Source organism: Gamsiella multidivaricata (genome assembly GCF_025024155.1).
Source record: "Gamsiella multidivaricata strain RSA 2152 chromosome Unknown BC939scaffold_50, whole genome shotgun sequence".
NCBI classification, from domain to species: Eukaryota; Fungi; Mortierellomycota; class Mortierellomycetes; order Mortierellales; family Mortierellaceae; genus Gamsiella; species Gamsiella multidivaricata.
Genome location: NW_026251758.1, coordinates 54999 through 77586, shown reverse-complemented (window position 1 = coordinate 77586; position 22588 = coordinate 54999). Strand labels below are relative to the sequence as shown.

The 22588-nt window shown below is 50.1% G+C and overlaps 7 protein-coding genes across 7 annotated transcripts; 4 read left to right on the top strand and 3 right to left on the bottom strand.

The window, feature by feature from the left end:
- The first annotated feature begins 210 nt into the window (after positions 1-210).
- On the top strand, positions 211-2070 carry BC939DRAFT_457233 (uncharacterized protein). The gene has a single exon (XM_051556449.1). It carries the CDS (start codon positions 382-384, stop codon positions 1951-1953), a length of 1572 nt encoding a protein of 523 aa, XP_051410276.1. The 5' UTR covers positions 211-381; the 3' UTR covers positions 1954-2070.
- A 629-nt stretch (positions 2071-2699) lies between these two features.
- Positions 2700-4617, bottom strand: BC939DRAFT_478757 (uncharacterized protein; the record flags this gene model as incomplete). Its single annotated transcript, XM_051558794.1, has 7 exons — positions 2700-2952; positions 3053-3152; positions 3260-3751; positions 3847-3922; positions 4043-4118; positions 4248-4394; positions 4514-4617. 7 exons carry the CDS (start codon positions 4615-4617, stop codon positions 2700-2702), a joined length of 1248 nt encoding a protein of 415 aa, XP_051410275.1.
- A 3792-nt stretch (positions 4618-8409) lies between these two features.
- Positions 8410-11265, top strand: BC939DRAFT_484521 (uncharacterized protein; the record flags this gene model as incomplete). Its single annotated transcript, XM_051559256.1, has 2 exons — positions 8410-8560; positions 8681-11265. The coding sequence occupies 2 exons, from the start codon at positions 8410-8412 to the stop codon at positions 11263-11265; spliced, it is 2736 nt and encodes a 911-aa protein (XP_051410274.1).
- A 207-nt stretch (positions 11266-11472) lies between these two features.
- On the bottom strand, positions 11473-15216 carry BC939DRAFT_227691 (uncharacterized protein). Its single transcript, XM_051550833.1, has 2 exons — positions 15056-15216; positions 11473-14659 (listed from the first exon to the last, which is right to left on the bottom strand). Exons 1-2 carry the CDS (start codon positions 15080-15082, stop codon positions 11525-11527), a joined length of 3162 nt encoding a protein of 1053 aa, XP_051410273.1. The 5' UTR covers positions 15083-15216; the 3' UTR covers positions 11473-11524.
- Positions 15217-16369: 1153 nt separating this feature from the next.
- On the top strand, positions 16370-17592 carry BC939DRAFT_227736 (uncharacterized protein). Its single transcript, XM_051550834.1, has one exon. It carries the CDS (start codon positions 16470-16472, stop codon positions 17340-17342), a length of 873 nt encoding a protein of 290 aa, XP_051410272.1. The 5' UTR covers positions 16370-16469; the 3' UTR covers positions 17343-17592.
- A 269-nt stretch (positions 17593-17861) lies between these two features.
- On the bottom strand, positions 17862-20085 carry BC939DRAFT_425735 (uncharacterized protein; the record flags this gene model as incomplete). The annotated part of the gene is made up of 6 exons (XM_051553163.1): positions 19842-20085; positions 19625-19747; positions 19370-19497; positions 19071-19258; positions 18562-18894; positions 17862-17959 (listed from the first exon to the last, which is right to left on the bottom strand). Exons 1-6 carry the CDS (start codon positions 19842-19844, stop codon positions 17862-17864), a joined length of 873 nt encoding a protein of 290 aa, XP_051410271.1. The 5' UTR covers positions 19845-20085.
- On the top strand, positions 20064-22427 carry BC939DRAFT_457222 (Peroxin-3). Its single transcript, XM_051556448.1, has 4 exons — positions 20064-20431; positions 20625-21605; positions 21693-21800; positions 21911-22427. The coding sequence occupies exons 1-4, from the start codon at positions 20274-20276 to the stop codon at positions 22365-22367; spliced, it is 1704 nt and encodes a 567-aa protein (XP_051410270.1). The 5' UTR covers positions 20064-20273; the 3' UTR covers positions 22368-22427.
- The last annotated feature ends 161 nt before the right edge of the window (positions 22428-22588 follow it).

Sequence of the window (22588 nt, the reverse complement as noted above, 5' to 3'; positions counted from 1 at the left end):
CTCTCGTTCAATGTGCCTGAGAGCGTGTGTCTACTTACATACCTTTGTCATTAAAAAATGTCGATCATTGGTCAATTGAGTGGTCGAGCTGTGTACTCAAAGAAAATCGAAAAAACACTAAAAGAACCTGCACTCCTCGGAGCCATCCCTCATTGTCCTATATAAACGTTCTGTTCGTGCTCGATTTCTTTTCTTTTTTATCACATCGACTTCCCCATCTCATTTCTTGCAAGTTATTCCTATAGAGAAGCCATCTTCTGCCCTTTTTCATTGCAGTGCTGCACACCAGATAAGAACTCCTTCAATTTATCTCACTACAGCCCATCTGCCTAATTTTCCTACTACCATTAAACGCAAAGAGCACGAGCAGGACCAAACGAAATGTACACGATTCCCTTCACACAGCCTTCGGCTCAAGAACCAATACATTCCCATCAACAAAGTGTCTCTTGGCACCCACAGCACCAGCAGCACCAGCAGCACCAGCAGCACCAGCACCAGCACCAGCAGCACCAGCAACAGCAGCACCAGCAACAAATCTCTACGAGCGCTCCCTTTTATCACGGTGCTCAGCAGCCCCAGGAGATTGCGTATCTGTTGCAGTCAGAGCTCCACCAGCCTCAGTATCACCCGCGGAATGACCATCAACACTCATCTATCCCACGCATGTCCTCTCAGGTTCTTCGGATTTCTCAGGATCCTCAAGTATACCACCAACATAATACTCCGCCACAGTCTATTCACCAATATTCACCGCAATACACACAACAAGCACATCAAGCACAAGTTTCGTTTGAGCAACATGGCCTCCAACCTCCTCGATCTTACGGCCACCAGGACTCTGCGCAGCAACAACTCTCGCACTACTGGGAGCAGCAGCCGTCGCTAAACCAGCCGCACCAGGCCTCTTCGCGATACCTAGTTCATTCCGAAGCTCAGACTCCAGTATCTGCGGACCTCGTGTGGACCGCCGCTGGTTCCAGTTCTAAGAGTATGCCGTTGACCCACGGGGACCTAAACCTGATGTCCATGGGAGTGAGTCCAGCACAGATCTACACCCTTACCTCGTGTCCCATTGGCAACGATCACGCTGTAACTGGCGACGATAGTGAGAGCCTAGGAGGCTCGGACGAAGACGACCATGAGGCACGACTACAGCTCAGCAGAGTGCCCTACCCAAGCTCCACGCCGCCACTCAGTCCACTGAGTCCACATATCGGATCCCAGCCAGGCACACCCTACCACGGTCTTATCCAGTCCATGGCCGCCATGACCACCTCCGGGCCCAACTCAAATTTTGGCCTGGGATCCCCCATCAGTTTCAGCTCCTATAGTTATTTCGGAGATGTCGAACAAGGCGAAAATGCCAGCCCTAGAGTCAAGCATGAACCAGCCTCAAGTGAAGAGCCTCAAGGCTCTTTCGAGGAGGAGCAGGAGGGCGAGGAAGAGGAGGAGGAAAAGGAGGAGGAAGAGGAACGTCTCTTTCAATGTGCCCAATGTCAAAAGAAGTTCCTTCGCCAGTACAATCTCAATGCCCATCTCAAGACACATTCTCTCAACCGCATCTACCGCTGTGACCAGTGCGAAAAGTCGTTCCTGAGGCCGTACGATCTCTCAAGGCACCAGCGGATCCATTCCAAAGAGAAGCCATACAGTTGTACGATATGTTCCTTGGTCTTTATCCGAAACGACGCCATTTGGAGGCATTATCGAAAAGCCCACCAGGGTCATCCGGACGTACCAACTTCTCGGAGAGATAGATCGAAACAAAAGAGTGTCGCGGCAGCCCTTGCATTTTCTCGTGAGCGTGTTGCTGTTGCCTCTTTTGCGAAATCGAAACCAGCGTCGGCCAGAATCAAGGTCAACGCCAGAATCAACAAGACTGCTACCGTTGCTATCTCAGTTGCGGCTCGGGAAAAGGAATCTTCCCCGGCCTGTGCATTCGCAGTTTAGGCTTCATCTGTAAATATTTACCGCACTGAGCGCTATTGTCTTTCAAACGGTGGTCCAATCTTGTACATACGCCAACCATTGCTTAGACCAGAGCACATCAAGTATATAAAGGCATGTCTGTATTGAATTGAGATATATTTATTGTATTTATTGGCTAGACGTAAAGCGGATAAAAGCGAAAAGATAAAGAGCTGTGATATGAAGCAGTGATGGGTGCGATAAATACAAAAACGAAGAGTATGAAGGCGAGAGCGAGCGAGAAGAGAGAGGGAGAGAGAGAGGAGACAGATAACAACTGTAATGGTATAAAAACGTCGAGTGAACAAAATACGGGACAGTTCAGGTGGAGCAACCATGGAATGTATATAAGACCAAAAAAAAAAAAAGAGGACAAAGAGGACAAAGACAAAACTCAAAGTGAATTAGCATTGGGGATTGAGGAACAAAATGGACAAGAAAAAATAACATTGGGTAGAAAACGACGCGCGATGGGTAAGAAAAAGAAAACAGGAGCTGAAAGTGGTGCGTAAAGGAAAGATAGCTTTTGTGGACTAGAAAATAAAATGAACATGAGATTGCGTAAAACGAACAGACGGAACAAAGAGAAAGAACAGCGATAAAGATTGAGTATAGCTGAGCAAGACGAAGGGTAAATTAGCATTAGCATTGCTTCCGCAAATAAGCCAGGAAGCTGTCCCGTTACGGGAGGCACTACTTCGCCATGGCGCCTTCCCAAGGTAGGTACTTTAGGCATAGATAGCGCCAGAGCCTCTCCAGCTGACGCCATCATCCATGCGGTCCATGATGGGCTCCTTCCTCTCGTTATAGCCGCGATTCTGGTGCTCGGCAGGAGTTCTGTCAATGGTGTCACGGGGTGGTGGCGTCTGCATCACACCGAGCATGGGAGGCGTGCCAGCCATCATACCCGGAAATGAGCCATATGAAGCCGACGCGCGGTTGTTGAGCGGCAGGCCAGGGAACTGATTTTGCAAAGGTGAACTACATTCAGTGATAGGCAAAGGACGTGTGGCAGACATTAGAAAGACGTATAATTATTCAGAGATAGGAACCCCGAACAGCAGCACGGTCTTCAGCGTACCGGAAGCCTGGGTTGCCAATCATGGAAGAGGCATGAGGCGACATAGGCTGCTTGTTCTCGTTTTGTGCACGTCCCCAGGAAAGGCGGACACGCGAGTTGCCTAGACAAAGAAATCGAGGGAGCATGAGCGCAAGACGTTAATATGGATTGATTAAAAGAAACGGATCCATAAAGCTTCATGCTCAGATTGCGCACACAATGTCATACCGATCTGATAGCCGTTCATCTGGTTGATAGCCATCTCTGCACTCTGTCTGTGAACGAATTGCACGAAACCGCAGCCTTTGCCGGGGGGGATTTTGACGTAAGTGATCTCGCCAAACATAGCAAAGCAACTCCTGAGTTCATCCTCGTGGCTCACTCCAGAGAGACCCCCGACGAAGACGGTAGTGTTGCTGGGATCATTGAACTGGGTCGTGGAGTGCTGAGGGCTGCCTGCTTGTATGGGCGAATTATACCCGTAGCCAGTAGGGGACATGCTCATGCTGACGCCCATGGGTCCCATGCCACTAACACCACCTATTCCACCAACACCACCCATGTTTCCGACGCCAACACCACCCATGCCGCCCGATGACATCTTGTTCTTGGGTGTCGCCATAGAGATCCTGATTGGACGGCTACCGACATAAACGCCTTGCATCTCGTGAAGTGCGCGCAGTTGCTCGCTCTCATCACCAAATCTTACAAAGCCATATCCTAAACGAGATTGGAAGCATCAGTCATAAACGAACTTAGTGCTGTGCTCGGGATATAGTTTTACAACTGGTCCTATAATTCCTGAATGGCCCTACCTCGCGAGATTCCAGTTGTGGCATCTGTCATGATCTTGGCTGATCTGCAGGACATGTATCGCTCCTGGAACTTCGACTGTGAGGCACAAATGTGCATGAGGTATATGTTAGCATATGCATTGGCTGATAGACAGGACTAATGACGGTGTTTTCCCACGCTCCATGGGTCCATTGCTTCAGGGTTGGAAGAACATACCACCAACGTAAACTCCGTAACCTCGGGGGATAAATCGCCGACGAAGACAGAGTACTCCTGACCGGCACCAGGACCGCTAGCAAGGACACGAAAGAATCAAGGAAAAGGACACAGAGGTGATTAGCCCTTGATCCAGGCTATCTGTAGGACATGTACAATAATGCAGAATGTAGTCCTTGCACGCGCATAGCGTGTCAACACTCACGAGGATGAGGCTATGCCACCTCCGGTGGCCCAGTTCAACTTGAAGACTTTGTTGGTGCCAGGAATCACAACACCATTCAGAGTACCGATGGCCTTGGCGGCAGCCGCTGGGCTTGAGAGCTCGACAAAGCAGTAACCGGCACTAGCACTACGACACAGCAAAGGGAAGACACACCAGGTCAGCAGAGCACTTTAGTTATGTCTGCCGCAGCAGTAGCACAGTAGCAATGAGGACAGGAGTCTTGCTGTGCTCATGAGGGACCTTACCCAGTGTACTTGTCGCGAATCATCTTGACCGAGACCTGCTCGCCAGCGCTGTACCATGCGCCACGAATCCAGTTCTCGTCCATCCACGGCTCCAGTTCCCCCATCCTAGGAAGTATACGAACGGATGATAAGGAAAAGCAAGTTTTCTGTTTAGAATACGGTGGTTTGCCCAGTTCTACTCTCTACTAAGGGTACTCGAGGTTGCGCCTAAGATGCGGATATGTTGATGTGAGATGCCCTAAGCTGCTTACCAAAGCGATGTTCGCATATCCGCATTGTTGTAGGCAGGTTGCTGGTGCTGCTGAAACTGCTGGTGCTGGTGCTGTGGATGTTGCTGATGCTGGTGCTGATGCTGGTGCTGTTGATGCTGGTGCTGCTGATGTTGGTGCTGGTGCTGCTGCTGTTGCTGCTGCTGTTGCTGCTGAACAGCGAGCGGGTCGTAGAAGGCCATTTTTTTGTGGATTATCGAGGGTAAAGATAAGCAATAAAAGGTATATGAATTCAAACTGCTGCCACGCGAGGACAAGAAACAAGAGCTGAAAATGCTGCAGATATCAAAAGAAAGAAGACAAGGCGGAGATGGATAGAGGCGATTAGATATTAATGGATAGAGATGCTACGAATGATGAGGATGAGGATGAGGATGAGGATGCAAAAAAAAAGGACAAAAAAAAGAATGTAATGGATAGTAATAAAGAGAAGGGTTGGTTGGTAGTAGTGGTATTTCTCGTGTCCAGCACACACACAACAACACTCAGACACGATACAGTGCAGGATGACGAGGATGATGATGATGGGGAATGAGGAGAGGGAGGCGGGATGAAGATGAGGAAGATGATGGAAGGATGAACTGCGGGAGAGAGCGAGAGAGAGAGAGAGAGACGGGGAGAGAGAGAGGGTGGAGATGAGATGATGGCGGGAGGGGAACACCACTAAAAAAAGTACGCTTCAACAAGGGCAACCACACACGCCCAAGGCTGAAAACCCGACTGGGTTCACAAGGACCCACCCAATGGACCAACCAAAGCCCCCCTTTTCCTTTCCTTTTTCCCTCTTTTTTTGTTTTCGCTGTTGCGGGTAGACTCTAGTAGCAGTGGTAGAGTAGGTAGTCTAGTAGTAGAGTAGTAGTGCAGTAGCAGTAGTAGTAGGGGAGTGTCTAATTGAATATTAGAGAGCGCAGATTATTAAAAAAGAGAGTTTTCCGACAAACAGACCGATATGTCAGTATAAAAACACGCGAGATGAGATGCAAGCAGAGAACTATATATCGTGAGAAAGCAGACACCACCGAGTACCCCTCCATGGACGACTTCCGTTTATTAGGATGATAACGAGCTACAGAACATTGCAACGCGTCGCTATGGACTTGAAGATCCCTTCAGCAAGCTCAGAATTTGTCCAGGAACGCGGTCAGGGTCAATTTCAGGAACCAAAAAAATCTCCTCGCATTGCGCAACTTGGGTCATTCCCGCGCAACACGTACAAGCGTTAAAAGCATATACGCCACGCGCCACGTTTCTCTTCTCTATTGTTGTACGTATGTGGTGCATCTCATCCTCTATAACTTGCGATGTATACTCTTCTGTTACTTATTATAGTGCGCTCTGCAGCTTAATCATTTGATAGATAATTCGCAGACATCTCCCGCCAATTCTACACAGCTGTCAATAATGGATAGTATATACACTCCGCCCTTACCTGTGACTCCAGTGGAGGTGAACAATAGCGCGGGGCTGTCAAGGTAGACTGTTGAACTTCAATCGAAGGTCTAAACGTGTGAGTGGCACAGCGCGGTATGCTATGCGAGCGAATAACTGCCTACAAGTGCTACTTGGAAGACACGGGAGTGAGCGTCAATCATCAATTGCCCTGCTCACTCACGGCCACATGGTGTCGAGATGTGATTCGTGTAAACAAAGAACAGAGGCTGCTGAACGGTTGGATGGTGACTGTTGAGAGATGTCAGGAAAACTTGGGCGTAGTCAATGTCGTTTTGAGGCGGATAGAGGTTGTGAAGGCAAAAACAAAGATTGGTCCAGTAGCACACGTTATGCCTTAACTGCGATCATCGTCGTCTATACAATTGCTGAATTTCGAATTGAACATAGTTTACCCAGGAATTCAAACAAGTCTCCGTCTTCATATGAGAGTAAATTTTTCCAAAGATACTTGGGTGCAAGTATGCGTGCTTCTGTGGGCCCGAACGTATTCTATCCAGGATGGTTCCCAGGGCTTTCACACGCATGCCATAGGAGAACCGTAAATCTCAGGGCAGAAACGAGATGAGAGGAGGAGATGAGAGTCATCCCACTTTTTCGCCAGCCAATGGGGTCTTCAGGATGTGTGGCAGCGATCGTGTGTTACCACGCACCACGACACCCTTTAGATGTAAACACCACAAAATAACGCGTAGGCTGGAGATCACCAAGAGAATTATTATTAACGTTCCATGCCAAAAATTACATATACACCTCGGACAAATAGACCGTGCCTGAACATTTATCTCTTCTATGTTGCCGTAATCCGCGACATGCGCTGTTCCAAGGCATTAGGCCTCCTGAGAGATGCACTTCCTGATTTAATGGCTCTCAGCACAAGGACAACTGCAATGTTGATCGTTTAAGTAGACTACAGCAGTGTGCGATTCGTTTCCTGTAGAGAGCAGTGAGCTGGATCTGAACGTCCGGGGATGTAGCATAAAGTATACTGAATCCATCCTGGTATCTAATGCGAACACATAATGTGATGACGGGCTTTGAACCGGGACCTTGTCTGCTTGAGCGCCTGACAGTCGCCGTGCTATCCAAGGAGGGACTGTGTAGTGCACTGGAGGGGCAGTTCAGACAAAGCAGAATTATCTCCGCATTGTCAGCATGTGGAGAAGGGAGCCAGAGAGAGCATCCCACATGTCTAATGGCTTACAGTACATCCTTGCAGCCGGCTTAACTGTGTTCAGCTGAATGGGTTATGGTTGCGCTTTTTTCCCATGTCAACCGGCCCGATGCTTATGTTCTATTCTATTAGGCTATTTGCCATTGAAATAAGGCACTCTTTCCTCCCATAGGAGTGCAGAAGTGCCCTTTCTTCATATGTTTGCTTTAGCCCATGCTTGTGTCTGTCTGCTGGATGCTCTCAAACAACCTTTGCTGCAACATGCTGTTGCTGCTGCGACCAAGTGGATGAAGTAACAATGGTAAGCAACAGCATCTCAGTCCTCTACATGTGCTCCTTGTATCTCTGCGCTCCGCACTTTCACTCTTTCTTCAGAACTCATCTCGATTCTCTTCTGTCAGCTCCTCATTCATCTCCTCCTCCTCCTTCCACTTTCCTTCCTCCTCCCACTTCCCCTCCTCCTACTTCCCCTCCTCCTCCCACATCCCCTTCTCCTCCCCTCTCTCCATCATATTCAACTCCGCCCTTTTTATCGCATTCTCCGACTGCTTTGAGCGCGCTGTCCTTTATTACTCCACAATCCAGGGCAAAATATTCCCTTCACACCTCTTGACGCGACCTTTTCATCCACTCCTACTATACTCTCCCTCCAATGCGGTATAGTTACTCAAAGCTGCCCGCATTGGCAGGTATCGTCATGATCTCGGCCCTTATGGGCTCGATCTCAGCACAGTCCTCCAGCTCCGTTCGTCCTACAATTACAACCGTTGTTGCCACCTCAACCGTTACTGCCACTGTCACCTCTACTGCGACCCCCTCACCAGCAGTCTGCCAGCCCCAGTACGACTGTTCTACCTCACCCAAGGTAAACATGCACATCTTCTCATCACCAGCGTCAGGGCTCTTTTTACAGACCAAAACAACAACGACAGATATTCCCCGCTTATTTGAATTTACTGGATTTATATTAGGGCTGCTTAAATAATGGTGACTGCTCAAACAAAATGTGTACCTGTATGCCAGGGTTTGGTGGAAACGACTGCAGTCTCCTGGCCTGTGGGTCGCCCTTGATCGATTCTTCACAACGACCCACAGTTCCTTCCAACACGGGTTGTTCTAAGTGCGACGACGGATTTGGTGGCTTTAACTGCAATGGTAATGCATGCCTGAATCGTCTACATTCTTTATGGTATGAATACATGGAGGTGACACAGACCACTGAAGCTTACCGCGTTTTTTTCTTTTTTTCCTTCTTTTACTTCCTTGTTCACATAGTCTGTCAGACAGATGCTGGGTGCCAGTCAAAAACACCCTCTCGCACATCTTTCCTCGGCAACGAGAACATGGTCTGCAATAAGGATCCCGAGGTCTATTACGACTCCTTCATGTCCTGCGCAGTCCGCGCCCCCGAGCTTACGGGCTTCTTCCCCGGAAACTACAGCCTCACGCTCGATCTCAATCCCGTCAATAAGAGTGTGAACGCCCAGTTGTGGTTGGGACAGGCGGAACAGTTCTTCTGTAGCGCCCCCAATTGCACCCTTGCAACCACTGAACAGAATGGAGTCGTGCAGACCAAATGGAATTGTCCAGTGCTCAAGTGCAATTGTATCACACCCACGTTGATGTGTGGAGGGGTCCCTGGGCCAGTCATTACATTGGGCGATACGATTGATTCTCTCCATGGACCGTTCTCGCTGACGTGTCCACATGGCAGTAAGGATTGCGACTTCTTTATTGCGGATCTAGCAGGATTCTTCCCGACGGGTTTGAAAATGGTCGACTGTGATATGGGCGAGTGTGTGTTCCCGTCCGAGATGCAGTCGTCGGTCACGACCGTCAAGGCGACGATGGCGCCGGGTGTGATTGCTTGCCTGGCGATTCTGGGTGCTTTGATCCTTTTGTTGATCGTCATTTGCGCGGTCGCTCGCAGAAACCAGTTGATTCTCAGCCGCACACCTTACACGCTTAACACCGAGGCCGCATCGCTCGAGTTCCGCAATGTCGGGTACACGCTCAACAAGGATGGACTACAGATCCTGAATGGTATCTCTGGAGCAGCCCCTGCAGGTGTGGTCTTGGCAGTGATGGGTCCCTCTGGGGCGGGTAAATCGACACTGGTGGATATTCTGGCGGGCAAACGCAAGGACGGAAAGGTGACGGGTCAGATTCTGTTGAACGGCAAGCAGGTTCATGAAAGCGATATTCGTCGGGCAGTTGGATTTGTCGATCAGGAGGATACGTTGCCTCCAACCCAGACTGTGTATGAGGCCGTGCTGTTCTCGGCTATGCTACGTCTTCCGGAGGCGATGCCGGTCTACCGAGTCCATGAGCGTGTTGCGGAGGTCATTGAGATGTTGGGCTTGACACACTGCGCCAACCGAAGGATCGGCAATGTGACATCGCGTGGTATCTCTGGAGGTGAGAAGCGTCGAGTGTCGATTGCGCTAGAACTGATCACGCGCCCTCCGATCCTGATCCTGGACGAGCCAACCTCTGGTCTGGATTCATACAGTGCCCATATGGTGGTTGAGCAACTCTGTAAATTGGCGGCTAGCAAGACTACGACGGTCATTTTAACGATTCACCAGCCTCGCTCGGATATCTTTTATATGTTTGACCAGACTCTGGTTGTCAGCAAGGGATCCGCGTTGTACTTTGGACCTACGGATACTGCTGCCGATTACTTCCAACGTCGTGGACTAGTTTGCCCTCCCAACTACAACATTGCGGACTATTTGCTGGATATTGCGATGAATCAGGAGCTAGTTGCCAAAGCCAAGAGCTTTGATGATGTCGAGGGCGAGAAGGCGGGACTTACTTCTGGAGCTCAGGCACATGTCTCTGGAAACGTCCTGTCCCGTCGCTCTGCTAACAACGCCCACAGCAACACCAACACCAGCGAAACCACGCGTAACTCGTATGAAACCTCGGTCAGGATGGAAGAATTGGGATCCTCTAGTTCATCAACTGCCTCACTTTCCGACAACAGTCCGTTGAAGAAGCAAAAGACGGTCTACCCATCGAGTTTCCTGACACAGCTCCGTGTGATTATGAAGCGCAACGTCCAGACCCTGATTCGTGACAAATCCCTCCTGGTTCTCCACCTGGCGGTGTCGATCATTTTGGGAGTCTTCATCGGTGGCCTGTACTTCCGGGTGCCTATGAACTTGGCCGGATTCCAGAACCGCGCCGGCTCATTGTTTTTCATGCTCGCTCTTCTCGGCTTCAGCAGTATCTCCGCCCTGGGCGCCTTCACGGACACACGTACGCTATACATCAAGGAGCGCTCGAACGGGTATTACCCACCGATGCCGTTTATCATCTCGACATTGCTGTTCGATCTGATCCCTCTGCGTATCCTGCCATCGATCTTCATGGGCTGCATTTCCTACTTTATGATCGGTCTCTCGCCCGTGCTGGAGACGTTCTTCAAGTTCCTGTTGATCCTCGTGTTGTTCAATGTCGCAACGGCGATGTTCTGTCTGGTTATCGCGGCCGCGGTCCGTACGACGGGTGTGGCATCGTTAGCATGCTCGATCGTGATGCTGTTCATGATGTTGTTCGGGGGGTTCATGATCAACTCTGGTAACATCCCTGCGGCCTTGACCTGGATCCAGTACCTGTCGATGTTCAAGTATGGGTTCGAGGCCTTGGCGGTGAACGAGGTGGCGACGTCCAAGTTGATTGATACGATTCAGGGCGTTGCGTTTAATGTGCCTGGATCGTTGATTTTGCAGAAGCTGTTTGGATTCGATCTGGGAGGATACTGGAAGAACATGATTGTATTGATCGGGTACAACGTGTTGTTCATCGTTGCATTCTGGGCAATCGTCAGCTTCCGACTCAAGGAGCGCAAGTAATCGTAGGAGGTGATGGGCGATATATGAAAACGAATCCCTCTCCCATAGTAATAGAGTAATCGGATATCTAGTGGAACGAGAAGTGATGGGAGGGAACTGTATGATAGACTCTAATAAACGTTACTAGTTTCTTATGATGAACAACCAGGACCCATGCATGCAAGCAAGCAAGCAAGCAGCTTCAGTTATTGTGTGTGTCTATGCTTGGTCTCTATTATTTTATTATACAAGCTTTTTTTTTTGGAAGATGGGGGAGGATCTACCCGCGAAAGAATCTGGGCGCAATACCGGAGAGCGACAAACTTGTCGAGGTCCTCGACAACCCAAACCCCCTCCGCCAACTTCCTCCTACATCCCCACTTCTGCCCCAAGACCGGATTTGCCCGTTCTCGAATCCATTTGGAGAATAGACCTTGCGTCTCTTCAGAAAGAGCATCGCATTCCGTGCACGACGCCAGCCAGAGTTCTGGCCCGAGAACTCGTGGGCCATATACGGAGTCGAGGGTTGACCGAGCATGTCTGAAAATGATGAGGAATTTCGAGCGGTCGGCGGGGGCAGTGGATGGTGGATCCGTCGGAGAGTCTCAAACGAGGGCGCCAGCACGAAGCTGTGTGCGTGTTGCTTCTCGCGGATTAGAAGCTTCACGTTCGGAAACCGCTTCTTGAACGCAAGCACGGGTTCCGAGGGCACGGTTGGTGGCAGGTGAGGGGTGGAGCGCGAGGAAGTTGGGGAGGGAGGAGCGGAGAAGAGGGTGGAGTAATCGGTCGAGTCGCGCCGGGGCTTGCCTTCTAGGCCGCGCCGATGGATACAGAGCGTGCGCAGCGTGTCCTGAACGCGCTCTACAAGACGCGCCACCGACGATATTTCCTCGTCCTCGGGTTCGGATCGGACATTGGCCTTGGTCGTTCGACGGGCGGGGTAAAACCGGCATCCGACGAGGTTCAGGACAATCAGTCCACGGATTTGTTCACCCATCTGCTCCATGTCATCATCTGTCAGGATCCAGGGTCCCTCGAGCTCCAAGGCCTTGAGTGAGAACTTTTGTATTTCTGTGGATCTGATCGACAACGCGCTATCTGTTGGTGCGGAACTCTCCCTGTCCATGGGTACCATGAACCGAGGCAGCACACGCGCCAGCTCCGGTCGGACAAAACTTGAGCTCGTGTAGGATTTGATGGCGAGCCCAAAGTATCTGAGGGTAGGACATAACTCCAGCAAGAGCGGGGCGTCAAATGTCATGGCCAGATGCCCATGGAGATGCAGAGTCGTCAGAAGAGGGATGCTCGAGATCGAGAGCGAGGTGCTCCAGTCCATGAGCCGCAGAGTTTCTTTGGTCGAGAGGAAGCCGTCCAGATGTGCAGACAGATCAATGGTAATAAGAGAGTCTCCCATGGTGCGGATAGCATCGCTGACTGCTGGAAGAACGTTGGGTACGCTGCCCGTGAGCGACAGGGTGTTGAGAGATGCGTGAGGAAGAGCCCGAGGTGATGATGATGATGATGATGAGCAACCTGACGTTGGGTCGATTTGCAAGTGTGCCAAACTGGCGCTGTTGTCGTCCAAATCGAGCATTTCCGAGTCGAATGCGTGGATCTCCAGTGTCTCCAACAGGGGACAGTTCTTCAGGAATGTAGACCCATGCGGAGACTGAATCCGGGTCCGTGAATGGAATCGCAGTATCAAAAGTTGTTCTGTCGGAATCATATCGAGGGCCTGCTGAGTGAGCGCACTCCACGACCACTGTGAAAGATCCAGCACCTCAAGCTGTCCCTTCAGTTCCTGAATAATGCCCATAAAATCCAGTTCGCACGACTCATCCGGGTTACGACTCAAGAGATAGTACTGGGAATGAAAATCAGCTGGGAAGGCTTCCGTTGCGACGTTGTGGTTTCCATTAAAGATGTTGTTGATATGTCCCGTTGCGTCAACAAACAAGACGCCCGAGGGAGAGTTACTCGTCGGTGCACCATCATACTCTTCCACTTCATCCGTATCATCGTTGTTGGTATATTGGTTATTAAAATGAACAACTCCAGGCAAGATAGGTTCTACGCCGACGACGTTTCGATTCCGTTGCCGCCTCCGATTGACGATCGTATCGCCTGGACCGTCAAAGACGATGGAAGTGAGTACTCCGGGGTAGGTGAGCACATGGCGACGAACGAACCATCGGATGGCTCTCAGGACTTTCGGCTTAAGCTCCGCATGTAGCCCTGAGATGCTTATCCGAGATAGCTGCGATAACGGCGCTCCCGTCCTGATGCCCGCGCTGTTCTTGGATGCTGGTGAACATGATGAGGATGGTGATGACGATGAACATTTGTTGTCATGTGAGGATGTGAAGGCCGAAGGCGTGTCGAGGACATAGTCCATGAGTTCACGTTGCAAACGTGCAAATGTCGCAACCGAGAGCGAAAGTGTCGTGATATGCTGGGCCGTGGACTGCAACAGGACACGCTCTGTAAAAGCCCTCTCTTCTGTGTAGGAGTTCTCCCTCATTGGTAAATGGGGCTGTGGAGATATCTTTGACAAGGGTTTAGATCCCGTAAAACTCGCTGCAGAGGTTGAGAAGAGAACCTGGATGGATGTCGAGAGAAAGGAATCGAGCTCGAGATGCTCCACATAATCCAGATAATTGACCGTATGTGGTTTTGGGGCCCAGGGCCGAGGCTCGTCGTCCTTTTTGCAACTAAACATGATCACAGATCGTCGTCTCCCTGTTGTAGGCGACGCTGTAGTGCTGGTGGTCGATCCTTGCTTCATATAAGACCTAAGAACATCCTCCAGCATCCGCGGTATCCTCTCCACAGGTGGTGGCGGTGGTAGTGAGTGCCTGCGGGACCCATCGCTCTCCCGTTCTGGAAAAGATGCAGAGGACAGAGCCGACGCATGTGAACCCGTAGGGTCTCGCTGAAGTTTGCTGTGGCTACTGGTGCTATTAGTGGTGGTGGTGCAGAGGTACTTGTATTTGTGTACCATCTTTAAATCTGCAGCTGCACCCTTGCCTTTGTTTCTCCAACTTCCTCCCCCTCTTCCCCCTTCTCCTTCTCCTCCTGAGCCAGAGGTCAGCAAGGTCTGGACAGTATCGGTGCAGGCGAGGTAAAGCAACAGCAGTTTTGCATGCCGGACCTCTCGAAGATGCTGAGTCCATGCCTCGGTGTCCCAGTCGAGGAGGAACTCGTCTCCAAACTTAAATATGAATGCTTCACGGTAGAGATAGGGTGTTGCGATGCGGAAGAGGGTGGAGTTGACTTGCATCAGCGTTGAGAGAACACGGTGATCCTGTGCTGCGTGGAAGACGATGCGTTCCAGACATTCTGGGGGCATGGAGGGCGTGAAGCGTGTGCAGGACGGGGATGAGGTCGAGGGATACGAGGGAGACATTGTGGTGGCCTATATCAGTTGGGGACAGCGAGTGAATGGGTATACGGTATAGGAGATCTGTGTGCTAAGGAGAGAGAGAGAGAGAGAGAGAGAGAGAGAGAGAGAGAGAGAGAGAGAGAGGAGACAGTAGAATGCACGGGGAGGGAAGGTGAGCAAGACGGGCAGCGGGGTATCAGCGGTAGCGCAGAGCGCACATTCTTTGCGGAGGAATGAACGTTAACTGACAGAAAAATGAAAGAGCGGGAGAATGAAAAGAGCAATTGAAGGCGAGATATGAAAGAAAATGAGTGAGATAGTGAGCGAGAGATTAAGAGAGTGTGGGAGTGTGTGAGAGAGTGAGAGTGAGAGGGGATAGTGAAAAGAAAGGAGAGATGCAAGCAGGAAGAAAGGGAAAGTAGAGTTTACCTTTGTTGAAATGGGGGGGGTGAACATATCTCTTTTCACTGCACAGAACACATGGAAGAAAGACGAAGGAGAGGAGGGGGGGAGGAGAAGGGAGAGGAGAGAGAGAAGGAGAAGGGGAAGGAGAGGGAAAGGGAGAGGGAGAAGGAGAGAAGGAGAAAAGGAGGAAGAGGAGTTGGGAGGGATAGAATGGATGAAAGAAAAGAAAAGAGAGAGGGAGAGATAGAGGAAGGAGTGGGGGGACGCACTGAATGGGGCTGAACAGGGTTGGAGAACAGGCCAGACTGGGTTGACAGATTCACAGCCTCCAGTTGCAGCTCCAGGTACGGGTACAGAGATGATCCGTTTCCTGCTCGAATGTGGTTACAGCAGGATAGGTGGCGGGACACAAACGCACATACACACCCTCATCCAGTCGTTTGTTTCCATGAGTGGGATATGAGGGGGACATGGGGACATGGGATGGGATGGGATAGATGGTACATGTGCGACCACGACATTCATTTGAGGACGTGATAGGACAAAACAAAAACAAACACACACACACACACACGTTCATATACAACAACCAGGGCCTGGATTGGTTATTGGATGTTGGTTGTTGGTGTGCGTGAACAAAAAAAGTCAGGGAGAGGGGGAGGGGCTGGATTCACAAACATCGACACACAACGATACACATCGGCCACCATCGTACATCGTACTTTGTAAATTGTATCGTTTATCTCAGCCTATATGAAAGGCATCTTTTATCATCTGCTTGTTCATCGAAAACAACAGTCGAGGTTACTAACGTAGTGTCCATGCTGGTATATACGCGCTGCGCGCGTGTGTAAGAGACACCATTGGATCATCTTGTAGCAGGTACCCTTTTCCCTTTTTACCTTTCCTGCATGCATACATTTGCTTCCCATCTCCCTTGCTATTTCCATTCATTTCATTCATCTCCCACATACATCTCTCGTTTGTATCTCGCGCTCATCAAGCAGCAGAGCACGTCGTTGACGCTTTTATCATTGTCCTCTCTTTCACTTCACAGTACACCTGGGGTTTCCCCTGGCATCTACTTGCCCTCGTCGACACTGCATGCTCCCTAGTCTATCCCTTTCCTTCCTTCGCTGCACGTCTCTGTCCTGTAAGTCTGCATCTGCATTAACGGGAAAACAATTAAATAAATAACTAAACATCCCAGGGAGGAAGACAATCGCCATCACCCCTAAGTGTAGTTGCCTTGTTCTTATCTCTATCCAACGCTAGATGTCTGCTCCTTCCCCTCTCCTGACTGAGCAACCGACACGATCGAACACAACCGACACGACCGAACACAACCGACACGATCGAACACAGCCGACACAACCCCTCACCGATTTATCCGATTGTGCAACCGCTGCAAGGGACACATTTTTTTCGGAGAAAATAAATGTGCGAGTACAAAGACAACATGCCATGCCACAAGGTGAATATGTCCCCGATAAGAACCCTTCTCATTCCTCGTCTTCTTCTCCACTCAAGCCAATTGACCGAGGTTTCTTCCCGAGAACTGAGACCCAAAAATACAGTTTATAAAAAAATTCCTGCACGCATCAAGCACTCGCATTCATTCATTTTTTTTTTTAGCGCGTCTCCCTCACCCAATTCCCTTGCATTGGTCCAGACTATTTCTCCTTTGAGCCTACAGCGCTGCATGTCGTTGCATGCCAATGTATTTTTTTTTTTTTGGTCGTCTTTGATTATTATTAATCGGCTTGATCAGTGTACACGAACAACGAATGCTGCGCTATTGAACACATGTCTGAGGGCCCACGAGTTTAGGGCCCAGGTCAACCTAGCTCTACTTTCGTTTTCCATTTTACAACCAGGGCATATATCACAGTGCTGTGCCCGCATCAAACTCCACAACCGTAGTACTGACGCGTCGGGTACCCTCCAGGACTGTTGGTCCAATCGCTTCCACACCCTCGGCCATGATAAGCGCCTCCTCCGCCAATCGGACATCTTCGCCCTGCCACTGGATCTCAACCCCGACCTCACCCACACCTTCCCACCGTTTCTCCAGCACATACTCGCCACCCTCGTTCTCGACCACAGGATTGTGTCCCAACAGAACCTTGACATGTCCGCCAGTGCGTCCCACCTTACCCTCTCTCCAGAACACAAATCCTGCCACCACATCCTCCCACTTGGCGATCTGATTGTTCTCCAACGACAAGAATTCAATACATGGCAAGTGCTGGACACCTTCCAATTGCTTGATCAGGTTGTTGGACAGGATCACTTGGCGCACATTAATTAAGTTGCGGAGGAAACGAGTCGACGTAATCGCATTCGAGTCCAGGTTCAGCGTATGTAGGTGCATCAAATAGGATGAGATCGGGATATGTGTTAATCCACGCATCGACAAATCTAGATCTCGCGACTGTTCGTCCGCAAACTCAATTTCGGGGAAGCGTTTCGAGTCCTTGATGATATGCAATGTCTCGCGGTCAAAGACCAGCTGTGTACCTGCAGTAGAGCAATAGTAATGGCAACAATAAAAGGCCTTTGTTAGGACTGGAATTATAAATCAAAGAGATAGCGCTTGGGATTGAGAAAACCTACAGCGGTCTTCATATCGCTCCTGGCGCAGAGGGTCGATGGAGATCAGCTTTTCCTGCAGTTCAATGCACTCATCATCAATCTGCTTGGCTTGTGCCGACTGGATGCTGACGGTCTGGCGCAGATCAGACAGTAGCGTTGAAAGGATCTGGATCGCCCCTACAATATGACAGAAGATTGTATCTGTCAGAATAAAGTAGTCGTTTGTATCCTTGAATTAAATAACAAACACCTTGGCGCCCTTCTTACATTTGCAATCTGGCTCCAGTTCGACAAGCTCTCTGACCACTGCAATCTCGCGCTCTAGCAATTGCACTCTGTCCTGAAGCGAATCTGAGGTCGTCAACGAGGTCACCCGGTATTTGCGGCCCGTTTTCTGAGGAGTCAGCGTGCCGTCCGGAAGTGGAACAGATCCAATGCGCTTGCTAACGTCGTACATTAGGTTCTGCCCAATAGCCAATCGTGACAGCCGACCAGAGATTTCGCTCAAGTTCTGTTGCAATGTCTCCAGTTCAAAGCATACGGCTGACGCGAGTCGTCCTCCTGTCCTTGTAGGAATAACGTCGTCTTCGAAGATGATAAACTCAACTGTTGGTCCATATGCAGTGCCAGATGTCTGCTGAAAGATCCATAAGGCGCCGACCGTAGAGTCTGTTCCTGTGGCCTTCCATTCTCCCTGAAGTCGAACCGGAGTCTCGTCGAGCATTGTAGAGACTGAAGGTGGGGTATGCAGCTTGACCGTCTCATCAAACGCAACCACGACCTCTAGAGGGTGGAATGAAATGACGGTGGCGCCCAGAATCGAGACGTTTCTCTCCTCTATTTCACAGACAAAAAAAAAAAAAAAAAAAAAGAAGAAGCCAATATTAACGATAAGCGCCGATGGCTTGAGAAAGCCTGACTGTGTTGAGCTCCACGTCCAGGATGAGAAGGGGATGTACCTCGTCCAATGAGCCATAGATCATACAGCCATGCGCTCTGGTCTTCAGGATCCGTGTAGATGGCATTCTTGACAAGATCAAATTCATTGTCAACAGCAGCCATCTTTTCGTCCTCCGTCATGTCCTCGGCCAGCTTGCCAAGGAGAGTGCTCCTGTTGTGCCATGCAGAGTAGTTGGAAAAGTTTTGACTGATCTTTGTGGTTGTGAAGTCAAATTCTGCCTGTGCGCGCTCGAGGATCTTGTCACATGAGCCCTTATCCTGCAGATCCAACTGTCTGATAATATATCTCCTGTAATCCCATCCATGGACTAATGCATTGCAGAAAAGACGACGGGTGAAATATGTTAGTCGCAGAGTACAAATATGGCCAACGGAAACGAACAGTAGCGCTAGCGGGAGACATAGGCGCTATCAGAATGACATCATCACTCAAGCCTGTCTTATCGGTCAGCCCAGAGACACTGAAGGGTCAATGAAGACTTACAATTACGTGCATCCAGCTCGAGAAATTTGTTAACCATGGCCAACTCTCTGTCCCAACGAGGTTTGTTCATGTGCTCGAGACACCATCGGCGATGGTTCCACATAAAGTACGACTTTGGATTCAGCTTCAAATTCTCTTGCACGAACTCGAGCTCATTGGTGTAGATCTTATCGGCGGTCTCTTCATTCCTATTTCGGATCAAAGACAAAAATGCCATCGTTGTTTGTTGGCTGTCCTCAGAAATGCCTGTTATACTCGCCATGCTAATCCACACTGCTTTGAACGAAAGACCGACTTACGCGCTGTTGAGGAACCCCTCTTGAAGAATGATTCGCCGCACGTTCCAGATAGTATAATAGTCAGGACTCTTCCGGAGCAACGCCGTCGTGGTTCGAAGAGCATCGTTATCTCTCTTCTTGGAGTCAACCTACAAGAAAGCACAGTTATAGATCCAAAAGATGATCAGAATTACCTGTAAAATGAGCCCATCGCGTTTTTATCGAAAGCAACGCGTTAAATGCAGAGCAAACAACGTGGGTTCGACTTTGACTTACGATCTCCTTGAGCGAATCTTTGAGGCCACGGTACTCTTTCACGAGAACAGCCTCGCGCTCTTGTCTGGCCTTGAGCAGCTCTGGCGACTCGGCCTTTTCTTTTTTTTGTCCGTGTCTTCCTTCCTACAGACGATAAAGAGTTCGGTTTTAGGTCACTTTTGTCCTAGTTATCGGCGAGACTTCCTTTATACATGCTGCAGAGTGTGTTGAGACGTACCATGGGTGGCTATAAATGAATGAATGGGAGTATGTTGGATGGGAGCAAGAATGAGAGTGGCGGTGGGAAGGTAATGAAAGTGGTGTGGAGAGAGCAAAGTCGAGAACGCTCAGCGCGATAAAGGAAAGTTACAGCGTCACATCCCTCTCTAATTGCGTGAGGATATTCAATTAAATTCACATCCATTCTCACGTGCAATCTCCTTCCATTCCATCGACCAACACAGAGAGCGAGAGAAAAAAAGTTTAGCCAACCGAGCCAAGGAACGACCAGAACCGAAGGACACACACACTTTCTCTCTCTCGCCCCCCGCTCTCTTTCTCTCATTCCTCTGTTCCTACGTCCCCTTGGTCCTCCTCGCAATCGTACTTCACCTCCCTCGCCAGCTTCCTTCATTCTTCCCGGTCACAGAACAGAGACGTACACAATTCAATGATATCTGCAGTCCAGGGATTCGTCAGTAGGCACCGCCGCGGTCTGGCTGTAACCGCCGGAGTGACAGGCGGCATCTACTTGATGGGCAAGTACGCCAAGAACAAACTGATCGAGTTCCAGGAGAAGGGTGCCGCCGACCGGACCGCCAAGGAAAAGTAAGTCGTAACGCGCAACTGGTTATTCGTGTTGTCTTCCACGCTCAAATGTCGTCTGTTTCCTCCACACTTTTGCTACCCTTTCACAGCTCCTTTGGCTAATACAATATTCTTTGTCTGGATCAATTAAATTTCGCACCGTTTTGCCGCTTCCCCTCCGAATATGTGATCGGCTTAAAACTTGTATCACTAGCATGAAGCGTCGGTTCGAGCAGAACCAGCAGGATTGCGTCTTCACAGTGCTCTCGCTCCTCCCTACACTTGGCGATCAGCTGCTTCATGAGCTCAATGTTGAACTGATCACCGTCAAATTGCAACAGACCAGGTCCCAGCGTTCGACCCCCATGCCCACACCAGACAGCTCCATGATCTTGCCACCCAAACCTGCAGAAGGTGAAGCAGTAGCGACAGCGACAACTACCGCGACTACGACAACAGCTGAAGCAATCGCCAATGGCGATGAGAACAGCGAGACACCAAAGACCGAGGCCGCAGAGGAGCTGAGGCAGACGGAAGAGGCTACGGAAAAGAAGAACGAACAAGAGTCAGGAAAAGAAAATCCTGATTCACAGCATGAATCGGAAGAGCAGTCCAAGGTCAACGGCGGTACAACAGAGGCTGACAACACCGTCTCCGAGACCGTCGCAAAGAAGGCTTCTGATGAGGGAATAACTGCCAACGGATCAGCACCCGAGATCCAAACACAACCCGAGGAGAAGGATTCCGCCCCAACAGCAGCCACAGCCGAAGAAACCTCAACGGACCTTCCATCAGCAGCACCAGCACCAGCGCCAGTATTGATCAAGGACGAGGTCCAGGCAGCCATGGATCGCCGCACCAAGCTGGAACTCTGGAACGAGCTCAAGATCATGTCGTTCACTCGCACCGTCACCGCGCTCTACTCGCTCACATTCTTGACACTGCTCACTCAGGTTCAACTCAACCTGTTGGGCCGATTCACATATGTGTCTTCGGTGGTGGCGCTCTCCAATACTACGGACGCATCCTACCGCATGGAATCGCCCTCGACCAAGGGATCGCTGACCTCGACAAACGGATTGTTGGACTTTCAAACTGAGAAGAAGTATCTGACGTTCAGTTACTGGCTCCTGCACGAGGGATGGCGCCGATGGAGCGAGAAGGTCCGAATGGTTATTGAGGATGTCGTTGGAAGGTAAGCCGCTGTCGATCATTTGAAAGGAGCTTGTTTTTTTTTTATGCGGAATGTGATCCTAATTGGATTTGATCTTGGGGAAAATAGCATTTCGCTGAAGAGGACGTTCAATGCCAAGGAGTTTTCAGATCTATTGGGCGAAATCCGCGCCCGACTCGAGTACACCGAGGAAGATGGCAAGCGTGTCCCTGTTAGGTGAGTTCACACCCCTTTGGACTTTTTGATCCTCGAGACTAAAAACTGAAAGGGGATTTGTTTGTCCCTACTTAACAATTTTCCTCATTGAATATACCTGCATCACACAGCATGCGTGAATACATGCTGCCTGACGACCCCACAGAGGAACGTGAGGTGCTCAGGGCAGGTGGTGTGGATGAATTCGACCTGGTTGTGGACCCGGTACTTCGTAATCTGCTGGACGAGACACGGGATTTCATCGACAGCGCCGACTTTGCAACCGTCCTCGCCTCGACCGCGTCCACGACGTTTGCACGGTTCAATCTGGCACTCCAGCCGACGTTCAACCCTTTCCTGCTATCTCCACCAAGGATGACGAGTGGGATCGAGGAGATTGAGGACGAGGAGGATGTCGATCGGGCGGTACCGCTGGCCACGCTGTTGCCGTTGATCGCGCGGCAGGTGCATTTGATCATCAATGGGGTCCCGAACGAGTATGTCGAGAGTTTGGCGATGGTCAAGGAGCTGCAGGCGTTCTCGGCGATTGTTTATTCGTCGTTTAGCGAACAGCTTGTGAACAGCTAGAGGAGAATGTGGGGGGTGATGGGACGATGAATAAATAAAAAGAATGCGCCACCAATTTAGAATCCTTTTTTTCTTTTTTTTTCGTGTGGAGTAAGTGTGGAGTAAGGAAACAGCGCGTCGAACGGTCCCTTGCTGGGGGTTCTCAACGATGGCGCAATATCAAGGCCCTTGTCGTCAACGTCCTTTTTTTTCACTTGTGTTTCTCGATCTTCGATTCGTAG

Excerpts from the sequence above, each read along its gene's own strand:
- BC939DRAFT_457233 (XM_051556449.1), top strand. The coding sequence starts at position 382 with ATGTACACGATTCCCTTCACACAGCCTTCGGCTCAAGAACCAATACAT.
- BC939DRAFT_227691 (XM_051550833.1), bottom strand. The coding sequence starts at position 15,082 with ATGTTCACCCCCCCCATTTCAACAAAG. Across the intron at positions 14,660-15,055 it reads CCCCCCCCATTTCAACAAAG|GCCACCACAATGTCTCCCTC; the intron begins GTAAACTCTACT and ends CAACTGATATAG.
- BC939DRAFT_227736 (XM_051550834.1), top strand. The coding sequence starts at position 16,470 with ATGTGCGAGTACAAAGACAACATGCCATGCCACAAGGTGAATATGTCC.
- BC939DRAFT_457222 (XM_051556448.1), top strand. The coding sequence starts at position 20,274 with ATGATATCTGCAGTCCAGGGATTCGTCAGTAGGCACCGCCGCGGTCTG. Across the intron at positions 20,432-20,624 it reads GACCGGACCGCCAAGGAAAA|CATGAAGCGTCGGTTCGAGC; the intron begins GTAAGTCGTAAC and ends TTGTATCACTAG. Across the intron at positions 21,801-21,910 it reads GGCAAGCGTGTCCCTGTTAG|CATGCGTGAATACATGCTGC; the intron begins GTGAGTTCACAC and ends TGCATCACACAG.